This window comes from Cebidichthys violaceus, unplaced genomic scaffold (genome assembly GCF_023349555.1).
Source record: "Cebidichthys violaceus isolate CVI_PGR_0920_01 unplaced genomic scaffold, fCebVio1.0.p SCAF_13, whole genome shotgun sequence".
Taxonomy (NCBI): Eukaryota; Metazoa; Chordata; class Actinopteri; order Perciformes; family Stichaeidae; genus Cebidichthys; species Cebidichthys violaceus.
This window is the reverse complement of record NW_027176296.1, coordinates 7762230-7788448: the sequence shown is the minus strand read 5'-3', so window position 1 is coordinate 7788448 and position 26219 is coordinate 7762230. Positions and strand designations below refer to the sequence as shown.

The window sequence follows — 26219 nt, the reverse complement described above, 5'->3', positions numbered from 1 at the left end:
CACACCACACACATCGCCTCTGCTCGCATCCACCGATCCCCCCCACCCCTCCCCTCCCCTCCCCTCCACTCCGTCTCTCCCTCACTCTCCACCACTTACATGTCAATTTCTCTCTCGGCTGCCACTTGCCAACACAGTCATCAATCTCTCTGTCTGTCTGCCTCGCTGGCAGAATCAATGGGCTGTCCTTGGAGCAGGTGTTGGTACTGCTGCAGTGTACAAGGCTAGGGCCACCTGACTGGAATGTACTGTTACATCAGTACCACCGGCCAAATGCGATGGTGCCATTTGTGATTTTTGTCGATTTTTGTCACGACTTTTGTTTGCGAAACCCCTCGAGGATGGCTGCAAGGCTTTGCTAATGAGAAAATATCCATAGTTCTTGTCGCTTCAGAGCCAATCCATGGGAAACTGTAAACAGAAGTTCCCAGAGAACCTCTCAGTGTGATGTGTTTGTGTGCGAGTACGAGTTTGGAAAGATGAGGGGGAGATCAAAGCTTCCCTGAGAGGATCCCGGATTATCCTCCCACTGAAGGAAAGAACCAGAAGCAGGGAGGTGGGATGCAGGAAATGAAGGAAAAAAATAAAAAGAGAAACCGAGGAGGCAGCTCTTTATATAATAGCTCACTGCATAATATATAAAGAAACCAGAAATAACAGGAGGGGATGTCTCTCTGCAATGTGTTGAAGAGCTATGCTTCCCCAGAGGCTAGAAGAAATGCCTCAGTGCACACACACACACACACACACACACACACACACACACACACACACACACACACACACACACACACACACACACACACAGCAGCCTACGAATGCCATTATCAACATTTAAGCACAGTTGATGCTCACTTGTCACTTGTCCTTATGATTGTGTTATTACTATTGTGTACTTAATATATTCTTCATTCAGGGGCAGAGGGGAATCCTCTTTACCTCCTACTGACACTGTGGCACTGGAGGAATATTGGTCTCTCGAAGCTCTGTGGGTATCTCTTTTCAACATACTGTATATCTATTATTTGACCCATTCGCTTCTTCCCATCCTCAAGCGTCTCTTCTGTTTTTTTCTCTGCGTCAAAGATTTAACAGTTTTTAACCTCATGGTTTTTCTCATTTCTAAATTTCCACTGTTGGAAATGCTTTAAATTACTACAATTGTCAACTAAGGCCTGAATCATAAGTCCAGCGTCTAAATTCTTCGCTTCAAATAACATCCATCTGGAGTGGTTCAGTTTGAAGTTGTGCCTTTAAGCCACTAGTGGGCGCACTACGCTCTGTCTGCTGTAGATCAGCCTGCTCAGTTTTCAGAGAGTATTGACCTCTTAACCCTGCAGCAACAGAAATGCACAACTTGACTTATGGATAAACTTGATTAAATCCAATCTTACTATCAAATGTAAACAAATGTTATTAGAAAGTATTAACAAATGATGGATGTGTGAGTGATAGAAGTTTTGAACAACAAAGCAATTACACCATGAGGTCACATCATCGTTATTTCAATTTATCAAGATAATCACATATTTAGAGTATGCAGCGTAGCTGACTGTGACTTATGCAATCTTTCCTTCTAAACCAGCAAACTTGCAGTGCTTGTGGTTTATCTCTAGCAATGATATGACGCAGGCTGGTAACATTGATGCAATGGCAAAGACCCGCAGTGACATAACTCTGTAAAGATCAGGGAACCTACCTACGTATGAACCGTATGTTGGATGAAGCTACAGACAACTCTGAGAGACGGTCTGACAACCTCCCTTTTCCTCTGACTCACTCACTCATGCTAGTATGAGAAAGACTGTATTCATGGGTCTCTGAACCTTCGCAGTAAGATGTTTAAAAAAAAGAACTGTCAGCTTTAAGAACCAGAGACAAAAAAAGGGAGAGATAAAAGTAAGAAAACAATTTCTCAGCGGAACGGTTCACTCCCATCACTCCCAGCTGTTCAAGGCCTCAGAGTCAGATGTGGTGTGCCACACCATTTTTTGGCTTGAGGAGAACAGTGAGCAGGCTGCGCAACTGTGCTTGCTTAAGCTCTGGTTGTTTCGAAAGCAGAGGCACCCCGTGTAAAATACCACAGAAGCAGTATTACACCAACAAACAAGAAATTCTTGTATCACCAAAACCTCTACTACATTATCCAACACTCAAATCAATGTGCAAACTATATGGAAAGCAACATTTTATCATATTAATAATAGTAATGGCATGTTTCCCCTTAAACTTAGGGAAAAATTCCCCAAAAGATTTGCCTTGTGTCCCGTTAAGCAACATCTAATTGCCACTACCTCTCTCTTTCTCCCCAGAAGTCCAGAGTCTTTTTAGACGACACTTGACTCTAGAGAAAGACAAACACAAGCTAATTTTTCATAAGATGCTTTTAGCGCTACAGGCCTGCTTCCGAGAAATAGCTACACAGTTCAACTGAATACCAATTACTATCACCTATAGGTCACTTAATAACCTGGGATAAAATCAAATATACATTGTTCCAAGGAGAACAAAACAGCAGCTGCAATTGATTGTCTCTAGATTGTCCATATTTTCCTTCGATCTCCACGCACTGGGAGAAAAGTTAAAGTAATCTCACAAATTAAACTAAAGACAAAAAGACAACCTAAAAATCCAGAAACAAACATTTCATCTAATCTGCACTGAATTAAACTTTGATTTTTAAGGATAAAGGATGACAAGAGGTCTCACAATACAACCACAAATCTGTGTAGTCACATCTTAATTCAGCATCTCATGGACAAGGATTCTCAAAAGCAGAATGAATGCACCACTGCCTCTTGCACGGTGCAAGTAAGTAAACAATCAACAAATAAAAAAGGACATAGCTCTTAACATTAAAAACATACACTTCGCTATTAAACAGCAAAAGAAACTCAACTTCACATGCTGTGAAAAGGAAGGAAATCCTAAAGCACACTTTCAGCATCAGCAATTTAAATTCCTATGACAATGACCACTTTAAACAGCACCAAAGGACAAAAAGAAGCAACTGAAACTTTGTGTTTAACAAAAACGTTAACCACAGCATGTGAAATTCACACCATGTTAAACAAGCCACAAAAGTTTAGCACTCAAAGTCCACACACAACAAAGAATCCTAAAGTCCAGATACCAAAACAAATCAAAGAAAACTCACCTTTCTCCAACCATTTAGCTTCCCTAACTTCCTCTCTTTCTTGTCAAAGCAGCAGGCTCCCATGTTGCTGTGTGAAGAGTGCAGAGCAGAGTGGGGCTGCCGTCCGTTAAAGTGTCTGTCTCAGTCTGACTGCAGCATGAGTAAAAGGACCAAGCCGTGGCTCTCTGACGCTGGGAAACGCTGAAGTTCTAGTGACTCACTTTGGGCTTCAAAGTCTGACTAGGCTTTACCTCACACCCTGTGTATGTGGAGCAATGACTGAGAGAGAGCGTGTGTGTGTGTGTGTGTGTGTGTGTGTGTGTGAGACAACTCTGCCTCATACACACTCCCTCTCAGGGCTAGTCCCGCCTCTTGCGCCTCTTTGCTTGCTGTTCTGCAGCCAGTAATCAGCTCTGAGATTTACACTGTCAATATCACGCTGATCACTCTGATGGCTGTAACACTTCCTGTTTTGATGAACACAGTGGATTTCCTTGAACTTAGAAAAAGGTAGTCAGTTGCAGATGTGTTGTTTTTTTTGTATTCGTACAAAGAGCTATGTGGAAACAAGGCCTCAATGAACAATGTGTTGTTCTACAAACAGTCCCTAACTCTAAAGATAAAAAAGCTGCAGATCCTCTCATTCAGAAGCTGGGACCATCAGTTATTTCCACTGATTGTTTATTCTGTTGATTATTTTAGATTAATACATTTTTTGTCTAGTTTATAATAGTGAAAAATAACTTCTGGAATTCCAAGATCCAAGGTGTGATCAAATAGTCCCAAACTCCAAAAGATATACATTATTATGCCATTTTGGCATGATGAAAAGCCAAAAATCTTCACGTTTGATAAACTGGCAGCAGTGGATATATATTTTTGCTTGATTAATGACTTCAGCAATTAATGTTTCTGCTAATTGACCAATGGATTACTTGATTTATCTTTTCAGCCCCTGCTTTAAATAACAGATGGTCTACAACCTCGACAGAGAGGAATAATCCAACTGGCCTTGTCTCGGCTTCGTCAGCCACACATACAGGGAGGACAGTGACGTACTGTAACCCTCAGCAGCGACAGCCTGCACTTCACCTTGAAGGTTCAGCAGCAGCCTCTCGAATTTCCCCTCCCTTCATACTGTTGCCACAGCTTGAATAACAGTTTTTCCATCCTAAACACAGCAGGTAGTCAAGAGATCACAATGACTGATTGGCATGTTCTTGTTAATAAACACCAGGTCGAGTGTAACACATCACATGGCAAAGAGGCAGCAGTTGTGTAATGTTTTAGTTTATGGTGAAAACAAGGCAAGGTGCAATATAGCCTAGACATGAATGGTATTAACCTTTTGTTAATATGGGCACGCAGTCACATACACACTCAAACACACGTGGACACAAACAACTCATGCATACAAGACAGACATGTCTGATGGAGGACTCCTTATCAGATGGTTACGTGTCAGGACACGTTCACCCACTTGCCAAAGTTACATCAGTGAGAGATGATCATGACACACCATAAGCAGATTGTGCCACCTGATATGATCCACTGTAGATCAGTCACTCTTAACCTCTCTAAACAAAAACTCACATCAATGGCTGCATCTTTAAAGAAAGAAATCTGCATTTACATTCTTCTTTAAGGTCAACGATTTGAGATATTCTGTTTTCTGAGTAGAACAATAGAAAAATCAATCTGCCAAAGTCAAACTACTGTCAATTGCTAATGGGGTGAGTCCAATACAGTATTTCCTGAAAAAAGCAGGATAGAACTGTGCTGTTATTAGTCCATAGTTGGGAAATTTGGTAATTTCTCAAGTTGGGGAGGCTCATATAATCAGTCAACACCTGCAGATAAGTTTTTGCTCAATCCTGCCAATTTTTTCTGTGGTTGCACAAGTGCTAAAATTACAGTTTTAAGTGACATAATTTGTCCCACAAGTCCAAAAATGTGGGGTTGATATGAACCAGCAGTTTTATTGCATTTATGAACATCAACAAGATTTGTGACTTTTTATTCTTTTAGGAAAACCCTATACTCATTCTGTTGTAACAGATATACTATCATACTGTTTCCTCTTTCTAATCTCTGTCTCTCTCCCGAGTTCTGTCGTCCTCTAGCCTTATCGACTTTTAAATGTCTGTTTGTTTAATAGTTTTTATTCAGTCATAGTCATATGTCTTAACTGAAACCAGTCCAGCTGACTGTCAGTGCTGGATGTGTGTCCAGATGACGATAGCAATGGGAAAAATAAACACGACCATTAACCATCCAAACGGACATGATGGGATGTCTATTGTCGTCTGGAGAGAGCGGGGGATCAGGAAGGAGACAGGAAAAGAGAGTCACTCTGCCCAGGGGTCTGCATGGATCCCTCACACACACACACACACACACACACACACACACACACACACACACACACACACACACACACACACACACACACACACACACGTTCTCTTCCTCTCTAGTTTATTGTTTTTAACCCACTGCTGGATCCCTTGCATCCTGTTGTCCAATTTTATGAGAAATAACAAGCTTATCCTCTTGGCTTGCTTGACTAACTGTTTTCAGGCTCTCTTACACACAGCTGCCACTTACGCTAGCATTCCGTGAATTTCATTGCCACATGCAAATCATACAAAGTTTTGAGTCAACAAAAACACAGGACTTTCAAGACGGTGTCCAGCTACTTGAATTAGAATTGTTCGCTCAGTACTTTTGTATTATACATTTTTAAAGTAGACCATCAATATTTTATATTTGCCAAACTTTGCTTTCTCCAACTTCTGGCTCTAACATAAAAAAGCAGGAACTAGACCTGGTGCACATCACATTGGCAACAGAAGAAATAGAATAACCAGTGGACAGTGAAAAGTTCTTTGACAGGAATGATGGAAAGAGGGCAACAAAAAACACTAAGAGACACCAAACCATTTATTCTTGTCCAATTGACCATGCACTTAAAAATGTAAAAAGAAAAGAAAGTGAAACTTCAGATAGAAAATTCAGGTAACAGTGCCACCATCAGGAAGTTTGTTCCCATTATATATCCTGCATTGTAGTGGGTGAGACTGGACAGAAATGGGTGTTTTTTTAGTAATGAGAGGAAAAACTTATCATGCAGAATAGGGAATTAGCAATTCTTAGATATATAGTACAAAGACACCAGAGTCAATTAAGTGATAAGTAATAAGCCTTAAAGACACAGCCAAATATTGTTGTGTATTACGCTCTGTCAGTGAGTAATATGGTTAAGAGGCCACTTAAAAAAAGAATCAGGAACTGAGCCTTGGTGCACATCACTCACAATAAACGACACAGAAGCAACAGAATAACCAGTGGACAGTGAAAAGTTGTTTGACAATGAAGATGTAAGGAGGGCCACAGTGGGCCAAAACACAGTTTCATTTGTCCGACCATTTTTGCACAAAGAGAAAAAAGAAACATAGCAGACATTAATGGAGTTGGGTGATGGTTTATTCGGCTGACGAGTATCAACCAGTCTTCTTAACCTGACAGTGTTCATGCCAACACTTCTTACTGCTGCAGCATCTAATAAACCAACCTCTTCTTACTGTGCATGGGAGGACTTTTAATTCTGTTGACTTTTTTCTAGGTCATGCTAAGTTCATGTATGTTTACAGCTTCAGTGTCTCTGGATTCTGAACATTGTTGTTCATGTGTTTATTATGCTGAAGGACTAATGCTTCTTGCAGAGGCCCTTTCTGCTCAGATATGAGAGCCTTTTCTGTGTAAACATTTGCAATGAATGGAACTTTTTTTTTTATTAATTAAATGTTTCTCTGATTGAAATAAAATAAAGTTGACGTTAGCTTTGTGAACATTTTCTCCACTAATGAAAAAGAAGAATGGAATGATAAAAATAGCAAACAGCCTCTCCTACCTTGTTAGAGGCCATGTCGCTGACAGAGCGGTAGGTCTGGATGGTCTCCAGCTGGTCCAGACACCAGTCCAACTCCTCCATCGTCTCCATGGCCAGCTTCTGGTACGCCTCATCTGTCAACAAGCAGCCGGCACACAGAGACACACAGTCAGAACAGAAGGCGCACATGGAGCCCGAGCGCTGCCCTGCCACTCCCAGGCAACATCCACCCACGGGTCCCGCTCGGGGTGCCTGCTGCTGCTGCTGCTGAGGGAGGGGAATGGCCAGAGGTGGCACCCGGCTGCAGCACTCCTTCATCATGAGGAGGTGTACGTAGCTGTGAGGAGCTAGAGAAACTCACAGCTGTCAAAAGGAAAGCTAGGACTTGCTCTGTCACACACTCAACTTTTCTCTCTGTGAGTATTTGTGTGTGAGACGCCTCGCTACACACACAGACACACTTTACCCTCCTCACAGGAAGCAAACAGACACCTGTAAATCGACACGCGTATGCACACACACAAGCTTTGATCATGCTGAAACAAAATTTTGTGTCAACTATGAATTAATTTTCTGCTCTCTCTGACAATCATATGTACACAATTACATACATAAACGTAAAGCAACTGATTAATCAGTGTAATCATATCTTATTATTGACTGTGGACAGATAACTGCACTCCACAGATAATGATACTGTTTTGTTTGAACAGGAGACAGACAGAAACATGAAAATGGTCCTATCAGTCTTTGGTGGGGTCCTTCATGATGTTTTAATGAGTCCATGCAGAGTTGACAACATTTGTCATTTTTGTCTGGTGCATATAGGGTAACAGCTGCTGTAAAGACATGTGTGGTTACTGTTTTGCAGTGTGTACACAGTAGGTCAAAGGCCCAACCACAGTACAGATACAAACGTAGCCCGGAGACAAAATTACAGGAACTGGCTTGTGTATAAATTTTACCAGAAATGAACAATATTTCCGTAACATTTAGCAACAGTCACTGTGTGTATGCTATCGTGTGATTATGCCCTGTGCTGTCTTTTCTTTGAAAAACACGTGTTTTTAAAGTAATATATTCTGTGTTATAATTATTACATTTATTGAATTAGGGCTGCAACTACTGATTTCTTTCAGTATCGATGAATCTGCCAATTATCTTCTCTTGGAACTGATTAATCATTAGTCAATAAAGTGTCAGAAAACAATGAAAAAGGGTGATGTTTACAAATGTAATTTTTAGTCCAAAACCCCAAAACATTCAGTTTAGGATTAAGGCAAAGAAAAGCAGCACATCTTTACACTGTTTAGCATTTTTGTCAGAAAAATAGATTATTTGAATAGTTAGCTCTAAAAAGTGATTGTAGTGCAACAAATGTAATACATGTAATACAAATGGTGTCTAAAACATAACCTAACACTATTAAATAAAGTGAAAGGAGTGTGACAAAGAATGTTTGCGTGTCATGCTAAAACCATCGTATTCAAGCCAGGATAACATCTACAAGTCTGATAAACCCCTTATGTCACAGTAACCATGATTATCAATTTAGCGAGGGACTTTTCATTTAAAATTGAAATGAAGCTCCAGCGTGAGTTCAGTCAGGAAGACTATACTCTTGCATGCCTAAGCCTGTAGTTTATTTCGCATACATCTGTCCTTTAACTTCTCATGCATGCTCGCTCATATTTTCCTTGCTGACATTGTTTGGGGCTGTCAATCATGATATCAGCTGCTTAGATCAGCTGGTCTCCTCTATCTAATAGCACAAAAACACAAATACATTGATAGCCTATCATCTAGCTGCTGTCTCTTTTAAATATGATTGTCCCTCTATCTCTAATACGTTCATGCTGCTGTTACACGCTCCTCCACCTCCCCATCTTTGCCCAGTCTTCGTAAATTCATCCGCTTCATCAACTCATCATTCTATCAGCCTCATCAGCCACCACCACCAGTGCCTGGACTCTACTGAGGGATTTATCTTGCTGCCGCTCAAGGCAGATGCCCCTCAATTACAAATCTCCCTGTAGAGTCCATGCACCAAAGACTCTGTTAAGACTTTATCATCACATAAAATCTGTTTATAATAAACAATTAACTTTTGTTCATCTGACTTGTCTCTCCTTATTAAAATTACTATTTATACTACAAAGTGCCCATGACCAGATATAGAGAAAAGTGTGTTGTAGCCACTGCTGAAATACTCCAACCCTGTCCCTGTGGTTGAACTGTGTTATTCAGACAACTACAACTGTAAGTCAAGGTTGGAAAGCAGAGGGTGTGCGATGAGATGGCCAGTGGGGCTGAACTGAGACACACACACACACACACACACACACACACACACACACACACACACACACACACACACACACACACACACACACACACACCCTGCATTGTGTATACTCTGGGTCTCCTAGCTGCGGAGCACAACATGGCAGCAGAGAGTGCACTGTGGCAACCTTAGCGTGGTCACGTAGAATGTGTCCCCTGCTCTGATCTCCTTGCCATCAAAGACATGAGCCTGTTTGCTTTCCCAAACATGAGAGGCACCTGGCGCTCTGCCTACAGCCTTCCTTCACTCTGAGAAGGGGAGTGAGAGAAAGAGAGGGAATGTGTGTGTGTGTGTGTGTGTGTGTGTGTGTGTGTGTGTGTTTAGTTTAACTAGCAAGCTTCTGATGTCAAAACGGCTTACACTCAATTGAGATGTTTCTTCCCCATATTCTCAACACGTTTGAGGTGGTTTGTGTTTTTGAAGAGCATAGAAAGGTCCTTTTCCCTCAAACAGTTTTCTCATTTGAACTTTTAAACTCTGCTTAGACAGAAAGTAACATATATGTGGTCTTAGCTACCATCTAGATATGGACTCATGAAACTATTAGCTTTGTATGCAATAATAGTAAAAATGAATTCTTACAACACTTTTAATTATGTGTAATTTCTGTGTGAATGATGAGGATATTTTCGTTATTCTATACTTATGAGGATCAAACATGTAAGAATTATTATCGAGTAAAGTGAGGGAGTTCTTTTGGCTTTTCTGGTGAATGGCAGTCGCAGTGCATTAAAGGCTTAGATGAGCATGACTCTCTCACCACTGAATTATCAGTTCATCAGATGGGCAATTGTGTGTTAAAAGTATCTGATTCTTTGATACAAAATGAGTGGTACAAAAACTTAAAAAGAGAAGTTGACTACAACTCTAGAGGAATATTTCAATGAGAAATATTCATTAAAATTCCGGACTGCTTAAAAAGAGTGTAAAATAAAGACTATGCCTTGTAAAGGCCCGATAATACATTCTGCTAAATCAGTCAACTTTTAGATGGGTTAGATGAATTCAGCAATCATGGCTTTTTGTGCTCTTGCACTAGTTTGGGAAATTTTTAGGCCCTCAGCTCAAAAATAGCATACCCATACGATAATGAGTGTAGCGTTGCAACTGTAAGGGCTATTTTAATACTTTTGGTAGTGAAATAACCCTGACACTTGTGAGATGTGTTGGTATGTGTAAATATCACTATATATATGTTAGTGGTTAAGAGTAGATTAAGATGGCACACAGCAAAAATTGAAAATTCTAATTTTCAAATGGAAAAAAAAGCAATTTCAGGATATTTCTTTATTAGAAATCATGTAGCTACAATCTTTCCAGCTCTCCCAGATCATATAACTATATGTTGAGGGTCTCTAAACACATTTTTACTTTGATAAAGTGAAGCTTTATCTAGTACATCTTGATCTAGTACGGAGAGGTCAAACGAGGTCAACCAAAATCTAATTTTGTTCCAGCTGCTTCATTGTAATTTGATATACTATATAATTATATATTTCACTTCTTTTATCACTAATAGTGTTCAATCTATCCATATGCAGCAGTTTGGCATAATTTTGAGAGCCTGGATCCTCTCTGAGACTGTTAATGTTTGTCATCCATGGGATTTTATCATCTGAATTCCAGTTTTTTTCTCCTCCAGAGCCTTAAAGCCAGTGTGAAGGGCCGATTTGACCCAATGAACGTTCCATAGACGTGTCACAGCCTGCTCTGTTGAAACAACCTAACGTGACTTTGAATGACAGAATCATAAAATAAAAACTACCCGAGTGTCAAATTTCTCAAATCCGATTTGCTGAGACGTATAACCCTGCCCCTTCCGCTAGCAGGCACACGAGGCACACAACGGCAGCGCCAGCTTTGAATTCACACAAAGGGGCGTCCGCTGCGCAGTTAGACAGTAAACATGAACGGATTAATTATTTGTTTTGCTGCAGAACATCTCAAAGTAAGGAGCTGGTTTATGATGTGATCGATTATGCGGATTATGATGATGGCTTTGTTTTGTAAGTAAAACTGCGAGGCTGTGTCGTAGCGGAATGTGACAAAATGGCTGCGATCGTCTAGTCGCTAGCGATCTCCGGAGCTAACGGGTGTTAGCATTGAATTCATTTTTCAAAACGTTATTGGCATAAATATGGCAAGTGGGACTGCCTAGGGGGCGCTATATTGATTGTGTTACTTGGTATTATACATAGCTTTGTCATATGTTGTGTTTGGAGTGTGTACAAACAGCTGAGATGACTTTGTAGCGCAGGAGCTGCAGTTTGAGCAGGTATGCAGCATCGTTATATTCTTTCCGATGAGTGCACGTTATGAGTGGATTCATTTTTGGATGCATGCTCCGCCCCCGCCGGTGGGGGCGCTCAGGCCAGATTGGTTAAGTTATATAAGTAATATTTTTACAAAACTAGATTGGCATGACGTGTGTTTATGTGTGTGGTTGTGAGGCTGCATTCAGGGGTAAAACTCAATAGCTAGATTTATTACTTCCGCTCTTAACCACATTCATGACTTTGATTTCAAAACCTACAAAATGGGTACAGTGCTGTAAAATCTGGTTTAGGGAGTTAGGACCTAAAACTGGTCACATGCCAACTTCTTGTGGATCCCCACATACTAAATCTATTCTCTAGGTAGGTGCCAGATCCACTTAACTTCTTCGTCTTACTCTGATCCCTGCCCAGCGAGCAAACAAAGCCAATAACAGTTACCACCCGTCAGATAAAAAAGAAAGATCAACATGCTAAGCATGGAGGCATTGGACATTATTGTGATCAAATCTAATCAAGTCAATGCTTTAAATACTTCACTTCAGAGGTCAATAGGATGTAAATGACCATAGAGTAAACACAACCTAGTCTCTGTTTTTATAATACAGATGAAAGACAGATGAGTCAAACTAAATCATTGCAAGACATTAACTGGCTCCACTGTTCCTGAGTTAACCTTAATGGTAATTAAATGATGGTACAATCCCATGACAATTTGTACGTAGTTCTGTAGACAAGATTATTGAAACAATAGAAATGCCTGTAAAGGTGATAAACTGTAAAAGGATTAGTCTCAAAACTTTCAAACTTTCCAAGAATTATTAGAGTGTGCTGCTGGAAACCACAATGAGGGATATCTATATATAGTTTATTATAGCATTAGTTTTTTTATGCCTAAAAGGAAGAAGAGATATAGAAATTACAGTTAAAATTCCCAGATTTTTACCAACAAATACGTGTTTAATATTCTCACTTGTTTTCAACAGAAGAAGCATGCATGTTAGCTGTATACCATTAATTACTTTAGTCACAGAAGTCTTCTCTATGTACTCTCATGGCCTCAGATGGACCAAGGGAAACAGCGCTCTAAAGCCAACACACATACACACTAGCACAACAATGTCAGAGGGGATTTCCACCGCCTCCACCCCAACACAAGGACCTTTCTGATCAGCACTGAGACCTACAGTGTCTGTCCCACAGCGGCAGACAGGAAAACACACAGATACACATGTACAATCCAGTCAAACACACCAGTGGACAACATTAACTGAAATATTAACATCAAACATGTACTTTCCAGCTGAGGGAGGCAGGGGTATGAGGATATGAGGTCAGCTCTCTCTCTAGATTCAATATTCAGTTCAGTTTAAGCCTAATGGGCATGATAAGATACGGTATTTTCAACACAACGTAACATTACCACTAATAACAGCAAAAGATAAAACAGACCAAACAGCAACACAAACACATTGTCGACAATTATGCACAATTGTCAGCTGAAACCCTTTAGTACTAACATAATAAAATGTGTGGATGTTTTCTGTGAATATGTACAGAAGTACGAGCAGATAGAGGTGGACTAAAAAATGCGATCAATCACAATATACACACGTAATAAAATCCTCAACAGAAAATATGGCCATATCAATGCATTGAATGAGCTGTCCTGTGAATATTGTACGTGTGTTCATTTCATTATCTCCACCCACAACCCATTGGTTGTTTTTTCTTTGATTGCCTCTCAGATTGAAGATGAAAGAGAGCAAGTGATGCATTTCAGTTTTTAATCCCAATAGGAATTGTATTTTTGGTATGGCGGGGTTCATTACTTAATATGTCAAAATCTTAAGTAATGCTGGATTAAGTTTAATTTCAGTGATAGAGAATTTCTAAATGTCTGTTGCTCTCTCAATTTATTGAGGCAGGACTTTATCGGAGACGTCTTCTTTGCAGAAGCAGGTGCACGCACACATCCAAAACCTATTACATACACAGCGCATGGCATATATTGCTATCAGATTATATAAAGACAAGTGTGCCCAGAGGATGTCAGACCAGAGGACTTAAAGCAGTGTGTGTGTGTGTGTGTGTGTGTGTGTGTGTGTGTGTGTGTGTGTGTGTGTGTGTGTGTGAGAGACAGCTGCATCTGTCATCTCGTGGGGATAGTCAGTTTCCTGCCTGTGATGTGATGCTAGCTGCAGCAGAGTAGGAGGGCTGCAGCTCATTATCAGCAGCCAAAATATATATGGCATTGTGAACAGGATAAGATGTCATCCTTTCATACTAATTTCTTCTTTTAATTTATCGAGTAAGCGTTCATGATGTTAACGTGTTGTGAAGGGTGAGGTGCCACATTTCCCGTAAAGCGCCGTGAACACGCCTCAAACACACAAAGAGAAACCAGACTTTGACGTAGGCTGATCGGCAGCGGTGCCAGGTTCCTGAATGAGAGAGTCAGAGGATGAGCCATTCCTTTGTGACATCTATTACTTTACAAGAAACAGAAACCAGCTTGATCTGAAACCCTCTGCGTCGTTACACAACACTTCCTATCAAAGATCAGAGATGGTATGGCGAGGGGGCTGTTGTAGCACTGCTTTCCAACTTCTTACAAGCCAAATTATGAATTCACATGTACAGCATTGCAAAATCCACTATTGACTTGAAGTATTGTGAAAAGAGGGAAGAAGGGTGGTGGAGCAGTTTGTGGTTTTCGGAGCATGTTATGTGGCCCTGAAACGTTTGTTGATTGAAACATTTCTGTAAGTTGGGTTCCGAGAAGAAATGACATCATGACTCTGTGTTTTATTAGAGCTCATTTATCTGATTTACAGGGAGGCGGAATACAAATAATGTCTCAATAGATGGTATCAGGATTTTGTTGCCTTGTGGTTGTGAATTATAAACAGAAGGGAGCAAAATAATGGACTTTTTGTTGCAATGGAAGATTTACACATGCTTCACCGCTTATGAATTTACAGCTTCAGTGGAGCCATGACGGGTAAATGTATTGCTCTGGGATGTGGTATCGGTAAAACATACTGGTGCGTTTTTCATGTGGTGGCCGTCCAGAAGCAGCAGTGTGACACATTTTAGACACTGACTCACAGATTAAGAATTCTGATGTGTTGTAATGAGGCAATTAGGCTAAAGCAGAACTGCTTCAAGTTTTCATACGTGTCCCAGTTAGTCACAGCTTTGTATATTGACGGCTTACATTTGTCTGCTGCAGATACTTTGCAGAGGGAAATTAAATTGAGGAAGCTGAGCCAAATTTAAGATTTGTATTTATCTCTGCTAGCTCTTCTCAACCTTTGCGGTGTGTTTTACTATTGTTTTGACTAAGTTTGTATTGTTTCGTCTAACTTTTTAAGATGTCACCTTGGCCTGGTCTCCCTTGGATGTCACCAAACTCAAAAGGAAGTTATCTGAGTAAAAGAACAGTTTGACATGTTGGAAAATACATTTATTTGCTTTCTTGCTGAAAGTTCAATTAGAAAATTGACACCACACTCATGTCTGTTCATTAACTATGGAGCTAGAATTAGGAGTCGGGTCGGTTCGCTTAGCTTAGCATAATGACAGGGAACAGGGGAAACAGCTAGCTTGGCCCTGTTTGAAGTTTTAAAAAACACACCGACAGTATTACATTAGGAATGGACACTTTGTCCATACACAAAATACACACACATTTCTGTTTGTTTACGGATTAAACAATGTGTTGATTGGTGTGCTTCAGAGGAACTGGTAGTGATCCCAAAAAGAGAGCGAATAAACATACTTCCTAAAATGTATAATTATTTCTTTAAAGTAAGGTTGAATACATTCAACAAAGAAAAAACTATGAGATAAAATTGTGATGACAAAAGTAGCTTTTTTTATGGCATCTCAGCAGGAAATGTTTGCACGGCTGTTTGCAGGTGAGCTTGTGGTCTTGGTGTTGTTAAAGTTGTTGTTTCTGGTGTAGCAACAGGGGGCACGTTCATGTCACTTCTGACTTGAGGCTCTTCTGCTTGTATTTAAACTGTAATAAAGTCGGTTTTGACCACAAAACTTGTTAAGTGCTTTGACTGGGTTACATGTAACAACCATACATGTGTGCTGATGTGCATGTCAGCAACACGGAAAGCCATAAATCAAAGTAGCATGAAACAACTTCCAAAGGGTGGACATTGATACCAGATCCCTTGCAGAATCATTGGAATAACAGCAGAAAATAATTGCTGTGTTAATCAAACTGTCTAATTCCAGGTATAATTCCAGGTAAGTTCAGGTTTTGAAAATTTTGTTTGATTGTACAGGAGTTCATGATAATAAAAGCCCACATCATTTTGGATGTGACTCTTAAGCCCATTGAACAGAAGGTTTGGGTGATATAAAAAAAAAAAAATCCTTTATTCCAGTCATGCTTTGCATATTAGTCCATGGATACTTCTTACACACAAAAAAAAATATTCACACATGAACAATTTATCTAAACACAGAGTGATTTATGCATGTAGGAGTTGAATGTGAGGAGCACAATGTACGGACTGATCTGAGCTCAGAGACAGGGGTCTGAAGGTTCACTATCTAACATACAGTATTCACTGCTATCTGACTGCTCGTCATGTTCTGGTGTAAACATCTTAAATGTTTTGTTACTACATCTCTCTCACTCTCTCTGATAATACAGATGGACGTCAATGAGGCTGTTTGTCCGTCCTATCAGCAACTCTGTGGACTTGTGAGTGTAACACTGTCCTGCCCTTGAGCTGCTCTCTCCCTCACTCCCTCCATCTGTTTTGACTCCTGTGCTCATAAACTCTCACATATTCTTTTCCCACCTTACGCTCCTTCTCACCACAGTGTCTCGCTCTCTCGCTCTCTGTTTCTATACACTCAAACATGTGTACACTCATACGCACAAACACACAGCAACAGACCAGGCTTTGTCTGTGTTACCTGAATTAAACTCCCACATTGAGAGCAACAGTACTGACTGTGCTGAATGGGCCTCATTGTCCTGCTGACTGGCATTTGCCACTCTGGTTGATTAGCATAGATCAGAGAAGCCATGAACCCAGTTAGCCAAACTTCTGCCGCTGTTGTTGATGCTTTTTTCTCTCTTTAGGTTTCAAAGTGCTGTCTAGAGTTACGATCACAGAGGTTTACTGTTGGTGCGGGGGTGGATCTGATGTCAAGGGTGAGGACCAACGTCTCTAAAATCTTCAGGAAAACTTCTACTAAATCAGAATGGGCCATGCAGCTGCTACTGCTGGACCCAACTTCAAAGTCAGAGAAAAAGGTTTGACCACATAGTGAGTCAAACTTGATGTCAATGAAAAGTGAACTGATTCCTCCGCTTTGCTACATATACATCTTAGACATGTAGCCATAGATCCCTAAACAGAGTGAACCAGAGTAAAAGATCAATTCACTTAAATTACAAACAAAACCACATATTTTCTCACTCTCACATAGTGGTATGAGATTTTTGCTTGTATGTGCCAGTTTTTTAGATTCTAACATTTATGTCAGAAAAATGGTAGAGAAAGGAATTGCATTAATGGTGATCAAAACATTATAAACATGTATTTCTGTTTCTCTGGATAATCCACAAAACTCAGTAGTTCCAAGTAGTTCCAAAACTGGAACTACTTTACCCCAATGTAATAGTTACCTTCATGGTTAAATCTGGGGATTATCTAGAAAGATGGTGCTGTTAATGCATTTAAATGCTGGATTTGAATGCTTTGAGCCTCACAAACAAATTTCCACTCGCCTCCAAATATGCTTATTTCCAAAAATGGCAAACTACTTCTTTAAATAGCAAAACCAACAAATTCAGAAGCAAGTGCCGCCATAAGAAGAGTGTTGAGGGATATATAGGGTGAAAAAATGGAATCTGAATCTGAAGTAATATGGTGACTTGACATGGAGAAGATACGGCCTCATCTTACCAAAGAAAGTAAGCTGAACCTACACTTTGACTTACTTCATTTTAGGATTTCTGAGTAGACATACTGGATTGTTAGATGGTTACCTTATTATGTTCCAATGAGACACAGTGTGTTACTCTAATGTCATACTGTCACAAGGCGGGTCAAAGAGCAGGGGGTCCAGGAGACACACAGATCATTTTTAACGTTTAGCCCAGGGAGACGTCTTTGTGGATGGAGTATAAATCTGGCCTTTGTTACATTGAATGACAAAGGCCAAATTAGGTATTTAGGCTGCCAAACCTTTCCTGCAGGATTGATCAGTATACTTATTTTACATCCTTAAAATATGCAGTCGCGCAGTTTCTTCTTTCTAAACCAGGGCTAAGATCACTTTGAAAGGTTTTGATATCTAATAATGAGGAAGGAAACAACCTCAATGTGCTAATGTGCAACTAGACAAGCCCAATCAACGTGTCATGCTTCCTCTGTTTTTTTTGGCTTTGATATCTCTTTATTGAGCTCAAGCAAGAAATCATTTCAGTCGCAACACATTTTCAGCTGTTGTTGAGCTGTTGCCAAGAAAAACATGACTGTCTTATTAACATTATCTTGACCGTATTTAGCGTGAAGGCCTTGAAAACGGAGCCAAGCCATGCTGGACCAGGTCAGGAGGCAGCAGGCCTGATGAGTAGAGCAAGGGAAGGCACCAGAGGGCTTCTGTGACGAAGGGGTTTGCGTGCGACGAAGAATCAGAGCCTTCAGTAACATATGAAGACCAGCTGAGACAAACCTCAAACAACCTTGAACAGCATGCTTCCTCATGATGGGTAAGCATGGTCTGTCTCTGTGTACATGTGTGTGTGGTCTGAGATGCACACACACATGTACACACAATAAAATCTGATTGAGCCAATAAACACTATTAGCACTGGTGAGCAGGCAAAACCAGACTGATTGTGTTTGACCATATTGGAAAAATGAAACTTCCTGATTGATTAAAGATTAAATACAAGTAACATCAAAATAAGCATTTGGCATTCACGGTCTAACAGCAGTTTCAGAAAAAAACAAAAAAATATGCCTCTGACAAAAAATCTGCAACATTAGCGCAGAGTAATGATAACCAAACCCTGGTTCACCTGTTTTGGGTCTTTGTTGATAATAATCACAAGGATTTTAATTGAAGTGGGGGTATTTTAATGTTGAATTCCTTTTGAAAAGGCGGTTTTCTGTCCTATTCCACAAAGAGGTGGTGGTGTTTTTTTGGGGGGGGGGGGGGGTGTTCCAAATGCTTCCCAAATACCCAAACAAAAGAGCCGGTCTCTGAAGCAGAAAGCGTTTGAATCCATCTGCGCTGAGCTGAACAGGCCTGCTGGCAAGGGAATACTTCAGGGGAAGGGCAGCCATCTACTTTATGACTGTGCTGACGTCAATGGCATAATTCAAATACTTGCAGAGTGCATGCTTCCAGCTTTCTGAACCTGCACTCTCTCTCTGTGGCAGGCCTCAACTAAAACCCGGCCTGGAGTTGGAAAAAAAATAAAACAACAACTGGAATGGAGTCATGTCAGGCTGAAATGGCACACCACCACATGGTACTCATTAGCTAGCCCTTCAATCGTCAAAAAGGCAAGTGACAGATGCAAAATGAGTTGTATAGTTGCTAACAGAGACTGAAATATTACATTGGTGCAGACCTTTGAAACTTTAACTGATTCAAAGTAAAAAGGTCCTAATAGCAGGAAGCGTGTATGTGTTCATAGTTTTTATAAGTGAAAAAAGGAAGCGGATAACCAAAATGAAATCAATTACACCCCCTTCTATGAAGAGCTATTCTCTTTTACTGAAAGAGGGAAGTGACACTGATTTTGTGTGAAGTGACGCATGTGTTGGTGGCACTGTGTAAATGATTTTCAGTGCCTACAAAGGAACACACTCAAACACATACACAGTATTTCGTGTTGACACATCTGTCAGCTGAAAAGTGATTAATCAGAAACTATTTTTAATGATTAACTGTTTCAGTCAAAAATGACAGATTCTGTCGCATTACAGCTTCTCAAATACAAATATTTGCTATTTTTTTTTCATTTTTATGAAGTTAATGTTTTGGGGTTGGACCAGTGATTTTAAAGTGTCACACTGGGCTTTTCTTTTGCAAGGTAGCTGTTGCATCAAATGTGCTAAAGCATTTGCAACAAACTATCAACATGATTAAAAAATGAAAAGAACAAACAAATGAGCTCAACCACCCCAAAGACAGCAATCCTGATACATTTACAGTATTAACATTTTTAAGTGCTCTATCATAAATCTATTTGAGACACATCTGTAGTTTTATGTGGTGCACAATTACAGCTATTTTCCTCTGACATTACGCTTCATTTGTCGGCTTGCAAAGCAGGTATGAACAAAGGTAGGAAGAAGAATTTAACCAGCGATTAAAAGTCATGGCCTGATAAGACATTTGTGGTCTTTATGTTTCTCGTTGGCCTCAAGCTCAGTCAACCAATCTCACTCCGTGGCCACAGAGAGACTGTTGAAAGGTTTGTTTACAAGCTGGATGCAACAGATCTGACATTTGAAGCGATGTTAATCTTATTTTGAAATGAGTACTTATGTTTCTAACAACTGATAAAGAACCAAATCAACAAATAGAATCAAATGTGAAGTGGAATAACTGTTAACATCATAGTGAGTCAACCAACCCTTTCATCAGGTCTCTACACACACACACACACGCACACGCGCACACACACACACACACACACACACACACACACACACACACACACACACACACACACACACACACACACACACACACACACACAAGCAAGTGGGTCTTTTCCCAAAACTCAGCACTGGATCTCTCCTGGCTTGGAGCCAAGGGGAGTCTGTGCCAGAGGGTATAGAGAGCTTTGAGTAGAGTAAATACGTGGCACTGCAGCTTCTTTCTGACACAGGAGACGTGTTAAGCGGGGCCAGGCCTGTCGGTTCTGGCCACGTTTCAACACCAGGATTACTTACCATTACAATAACAGAAGCTATATGTCTGACTTTTAAAAACTCTTCGGGGACAAAGAGACATTACATGTGACGCTCACTTTTTGGAAACATATTCCTTCTTGTTGTTCAGTGAGACCCCAGTAGATGGGTGGTTGTGCCATCTATTCTGAAACCCACCAGAAGTCACTCTGTATGGAAACCTCCAACCCTCTTTAATTAACCCTCTTAGGGCACCTGACTGACACCTGAGAGTTTGAGGGCGAGGAGACGGTGAAATGTGACCTAATGCTGGTAGCTTTCTATATCTTATTTGAGTCGACACAGCTGTCAACACTCACTGACACACACACACACACACACACACACACACACACACACACATACAACGTGAATAATATAATGCACACATGCGGAGATATTGTTTTAAAGGAATATTTTCAGTTTGTTACAAGTTGGTTCTAACGTTGTACTCACCAAAGTAATTTGAAAGATCTAGGAACAGGGCGACATCGCTCTAAGAAAGTCCAAGACAACAAGGCAACAAACATCAGACAGGTTGTTAACAAGCCAACATGATTAGCCAGATGATCTGAAACACTTTATTTTCAAATAAAAGCAAAGTGAGTGTGTTCTTAACGCAGGGGGTTGTGTAAAACCTATATGATCAGCTGGCTGCTCATGTTCCTGTCCACTGTCGGATGTCTTTTTTGCAATGTCAAACGTTCCCAGACCTCAATTAACTTTTAAAAATGACAAAACAATTACCAAATGTCACACCAAATAACCAAATAATACAGGTTAGGTTCGCGCAGTTGGATGTTTTCATCTCATTCCAAACTGCATGAATATCACTAACTCTGAAATACATTTTTTCCATGTGTGCAGATATTTATAAAACTGTCTTTATGAACAGAGGATTGGTGATTAAGGTTAATACAGTATTTGGCCCTTTAACATTGTCATTTTGTAATTTATGTTACAGCTTGGGATGCTACAGTAACTTCATGCCAACTGGCTATTGATTGGATAATACAAAAAATGTTTACTAGCAACCAATTTACATACAACTTAAGCTACAACATTTCATAACTTTTTTCATTCATTCATTGAGTTTTATTCTAGCATTTATTGGCGCTAATGTAAATTAAACTGCTTAGTACAACCCAATCCAGGAGGCAAGCGTCTATCAGGAATAAGGGTAGAGAGATCATAAATGCCCATTTCATTTACCTTCTCATCTTATGCAACAATAGTAAATAGAGGCTGCCAACCGAAAACAAAAACCTTTCCATAAGACACTCTCAAACACTGTGGTTAGGCAAATACCATCATAACTACCATAAGCTTATTGACATCAAATAATCTTATGCAACTATCAAAATCAACAAAAGCAATGCAAGAAAAGCCCAAAACCACTAACGAGAGAAAGATTAATAGAAAGTCCAAAGGACAAAGAGAGGAGTTGCGTTGACATACAAGCATGTCTTTCCATGACAATGTGGTAATGAGCTAAGATCTTATGCAACAAATTTCCAGTGTAGAAATAAGCCTACACATCCCTCCCTACATTTCTCTCTCTCTCTCTCTCTCTCTCTCTCTCTCTCTCTCTCTCTCTCTCTCTCTCTCTCTCTCTCTCAGGGTCATCAATCACCAACTACAAAGAAATGCTAAAGAGGTAAATTCCTGGAAAGGATCAAAGGACAGAGGGGCATATCATTTTTTAGAAACTTAAATAACCCTTTCAGGTGAATGTCAGGGTTGGAAAACAAAAACCTTTTTTTCTGTTTTGGGAGGGGTGCCATTCCTCCGTGTTTAGCAATGCACTCCTTCCACCAAACAGATGAAACTCTGTTAAGATGCTGGGCACAATTATTTCTGGATAGGTCTTCCCTCTCTCTGCCTCCAATACTGACGTTGAAGAGATTTAACATAGCATTTCCTTCAGAGCTGCAAGAATTAGTTGTTTTGTCAATGTTTTTATCTACAGAAAAGGAAACTGCAACTATTACTATATAGCTACTACTATATTTGATAAACCATTTTGATTAACCACTTAATTAAATATATATATATATTGCTAAAAGCAAGAAGAGCACCGGTCTTAGCAAAAACAACTTCTTGCTCTGTGATGCCACTGGGCCCAAAAAGACTTTTCCTCATAGACTTACATTGGAAAAGAGATGTCTGTAAATAAGCAGTTTTTTTTTCTATGAAAAATCAACTGCAGTAGGACATCTTAAATATCCTTTATTTCAATAATGAGGGCCTAAAGGTTGTAAAATGCACTAATGGCAGAAAGGTTAGAAAAGTTGCTATGTGGTTGAGATTGAATTATTAAAATTTAAAAGTTTAAATCATTTTTTTTTTTTTTACAGCTTGGTCTCCACAACAAGTAAAAACAAGCTTGTTTGTATGGCCTACAGTAAGTTGTGAGTAAGAGGACTGCCATTGAGGCGAGCTTACACTGTTACACATTCACACACAAACACTTACTCTAACCTGTATGATACAGACGCACCGGTAGAAATTATTAATGACGTCACCTTGTCTCCAAGAGTCAGATCGTATAAACAACGGTCATATCTAAGCAGAGCGGGAGAGCAGGCGGTTTTGAGGAGGGCTGTGATATTCCTCACCTGCTCTCTGAGAGCAAACATACAGCTATGTCACCCACAAACACAGTGATGGCAGGCTCTCATCCCATACAGGTAGGCTCACAACTTCACCTGATAATGCAAGGTGGGCAAACAAGGATTCAGTAAACACACAGACACACACACACTTGTGGACATGAATACACAGTGGGACGTGTATTTGTCAAAGTAGCCATGCATACACATTACATTTCAAAGTAGCGAGTCAGTGTTATTGGCAGAGAACAGTCAAAGTAGAGAGAAAGAGAGGACACTTGATTGCTGTTGTTTAATACCAGGCTGTGTTTCCCGCTCTTATCTGAACTCTGGAAGTGTTTCCAGGGTATTTCTCTATGTGTGACACATCGTGGAGATGATGGTAATAATAATGTTTGGACAGGCAGTGTGGCTGCTCGGAAGGTTCAGCAATGAAGGGAAGGTAGCCAAATCTCTCATCATGTCTTTTTCTCTCTCAGGCATGTGCCACAGTCCACTGCAAATTGATTTTACTGCTACGAAAAACAACAAAGCCAAGTACTGAATGCCAATGGATTAAAAAGATTCATACAACTGTTTTCTGATCAGCCACTGCTGTAGTAAAGGTCTGGGTGACCTTAGGTACAACTAGCATTTGGTTAATGTTGGGGATGGATACTTTTTTGGGATTAAAAAAGCTGCTTGGTGAAGGTTAGGAGATGATTGTGGTTATGGTGAAAAGAAACCAGCATTGATCATGTAGGAAACGGCCTCTCGTGTTAAAATCCCAGGCTTTACTGTCCCCAACCCCCGACCTTCCTCTCTTTTGTGCCGTTGTAACAACATCACGCTAGAGTTCTTCTGCCTTTGCTTCTAAATAAACATTCACACATAAACAATAAATCAAGCGTAATTCTACCATGCCGCAGATATGGCCTTCGCAAAATAAAAATAAAGACAAAATGATGGGTTTAGGGGGAAATGAAAGTGGTCTTACTATAACTATATAAAAAACAAGTCTGTGTCAAAGATATTGAGCCGTGATCGGTTGCAGTAAAATAATTTTTCCAGAATTATCTATGGTAAATTTATGGAGGTAATATGCTACATCTGCAGATATTCCATCAGATTTTAGTCATGCGTTAAAATCTTACTGTATTTCAAACATATGCTGACAGGGCAGTACTTTTTATTTACCTATTTAGAAATAAAAGAGCAGCAGCTTATCTTAGCTGAAGTTGTTGGCTGTATCAGTGGGAATAATGTGCAGACAAGGCTGTGATACAGATTTGAAAGTAATAAGGCATTTAACCTGCACCGGATTGTTTTGGAGCCAAGAGTTATCCACTATTCATTTCCAAAAGTGTGTTTTTGGCAAAATGTTCTGTTCACTATACACAACAGTGCAGCCCAAACTGCCCATTAGTCCAGCTCTTTGAAGCACTGTGCCACAGTGCATACAGGTTTCATGGGAGGACACAGCTATGAGTGGATCCTTGCCCTGATTCAAAAGGGAACACACAAAACACAAAGCATCCATTTGAGTAAAAACGCACATCATTGCGAGGGTGTGAGAATGAGAGATGAGCACTCAATGGAGAGCAGAAGAGGATAATACATGATCCAAGGTCAATCACCTAGATACAGTGTTCAGTGTGTATTGACATCTACCATTTAATGAAATGATAACAAGCCATACACTGTCAATGTGAGTGTTTGGAGGGACTTTGGGGTACTGCGCCATACAAACTAGTTTTAAACCAAAAACTGATACAGAACAAGCTTCTTGTTTTGCTGACAGACTTATTATTAGTAAAAGGTCTGTTTCATCCAAAATATATAAAAAATAAAACCATTTAGTATTTGGTCTAATTTACCCAGGTTTTGAGATATCTTATTGAGAATATATTTGTGGTGCCTAAAGTTTTCTATTAAAACAATCTTTCTTTCTACAAACAATGTCCATGTTACTCTGGATAATCATCAGAACCACTTTTTCAGAAGAAAGTATTTCCACTGAAAACTGTTTGTCAAGAATATTCCAGATTATTCCCCAAAAAAAACTGGGTCACTGATTCTGGGAAAAGGATGTTGGCAAATGGTTCCAATGGAACTGTTGTCCATTCAGCTGTTGTGGAGGTTTCGACCATAGCACATGACTTTCCTCAGCGGATGAATTTTGCCCACTTAACTTTTTTTTCTAAGCATTTTAGTGATTTCTCATCCAAGGTGGCTTTAGAGTTGTCATCAACAATTAATTATTTGGCAAAACAATCTTACCAATCTGCTTCTCCATCAGTAGATGTTCTTTGCTTCTGTTGAATTTTTCAGGTGTAATTACTCAATGCACAACAAAACTTGAAAAACTAAAACAAAATGTTGACCTCCATGTTGTGTTGGGGTGGAGGCAGACAAGCAGCTTTGTGAAGCTGAAAAGCATTAAGAGTGTCTCTGATGAAGATCTACAGATACTGTACACACACACATATACTGTACACACACATCAGATATCAAGAACTGGTTCATGAGTAAAATATACACATTCCAGTGTAGAGCAAACAGTGGGGGTCTGTCTTTTACTCATAGAGAGAGGCTGAAGCTTAACAGTTTTATCTGCAATTGTCGAAAAACATGCAGCCTCTTCTCTCTTCACTGATTTCTCTGTAGTACAAAAGTCATGTGACCATTAGAACACCTTCACATAACACAACAGAAGTCACATCACTTAGAGCCTCAGTCTGTTTAAACAGTGGCTATGAAGTGTTTACACAGGTATAAAAAAAGTTTGCACTAGGTCAACATCATGCACATTTTGTACTGTACGCTATGTACTAATTTCTACGTATGACTGACAATGAACCTGACAACCTGAGTAGGCTACACTACTTTCCCTGTGTCCTCGTTCCACGAAATTAGTACATAATTAAACTCCTCTCAACTAATGTTGACCATAAAGAATGTGAACTGTAGCTGTGTGACGTGGGTTTGCCACTACCCCGCCCCTTTGGGAGACTAGCGGCAGGTCCTGA

General features: G+C 40.0%; 1 protein-coding gene across 4 annotated transcripts in view; it reads right to left on the bottom strand.

The window, feature by feature from the left end:
- pde4ba (phosphodiesterase 4B, cAMP-specific a) overlaps nucleotides 1-26219 on the bottom strand; it is a 165667-nt gene that overhangs the window by 13379 nt on the left and 126069 nt on the right. For all 4 annotated transcript variants that reach the window (XM_068707607.1, XM_068707608.1, XM_068707610.1 and 1 more), the window contains one exon: nucleotides 7050-7162. In XM_068707607.1, the coding sequence (XP_068563708.1) occupies nucleotides 7050-7162 (113 nt within the window). The remainder of the gene's footprint in view (nucleotides 1-7049; nucleotides 7163-26219) is intronic.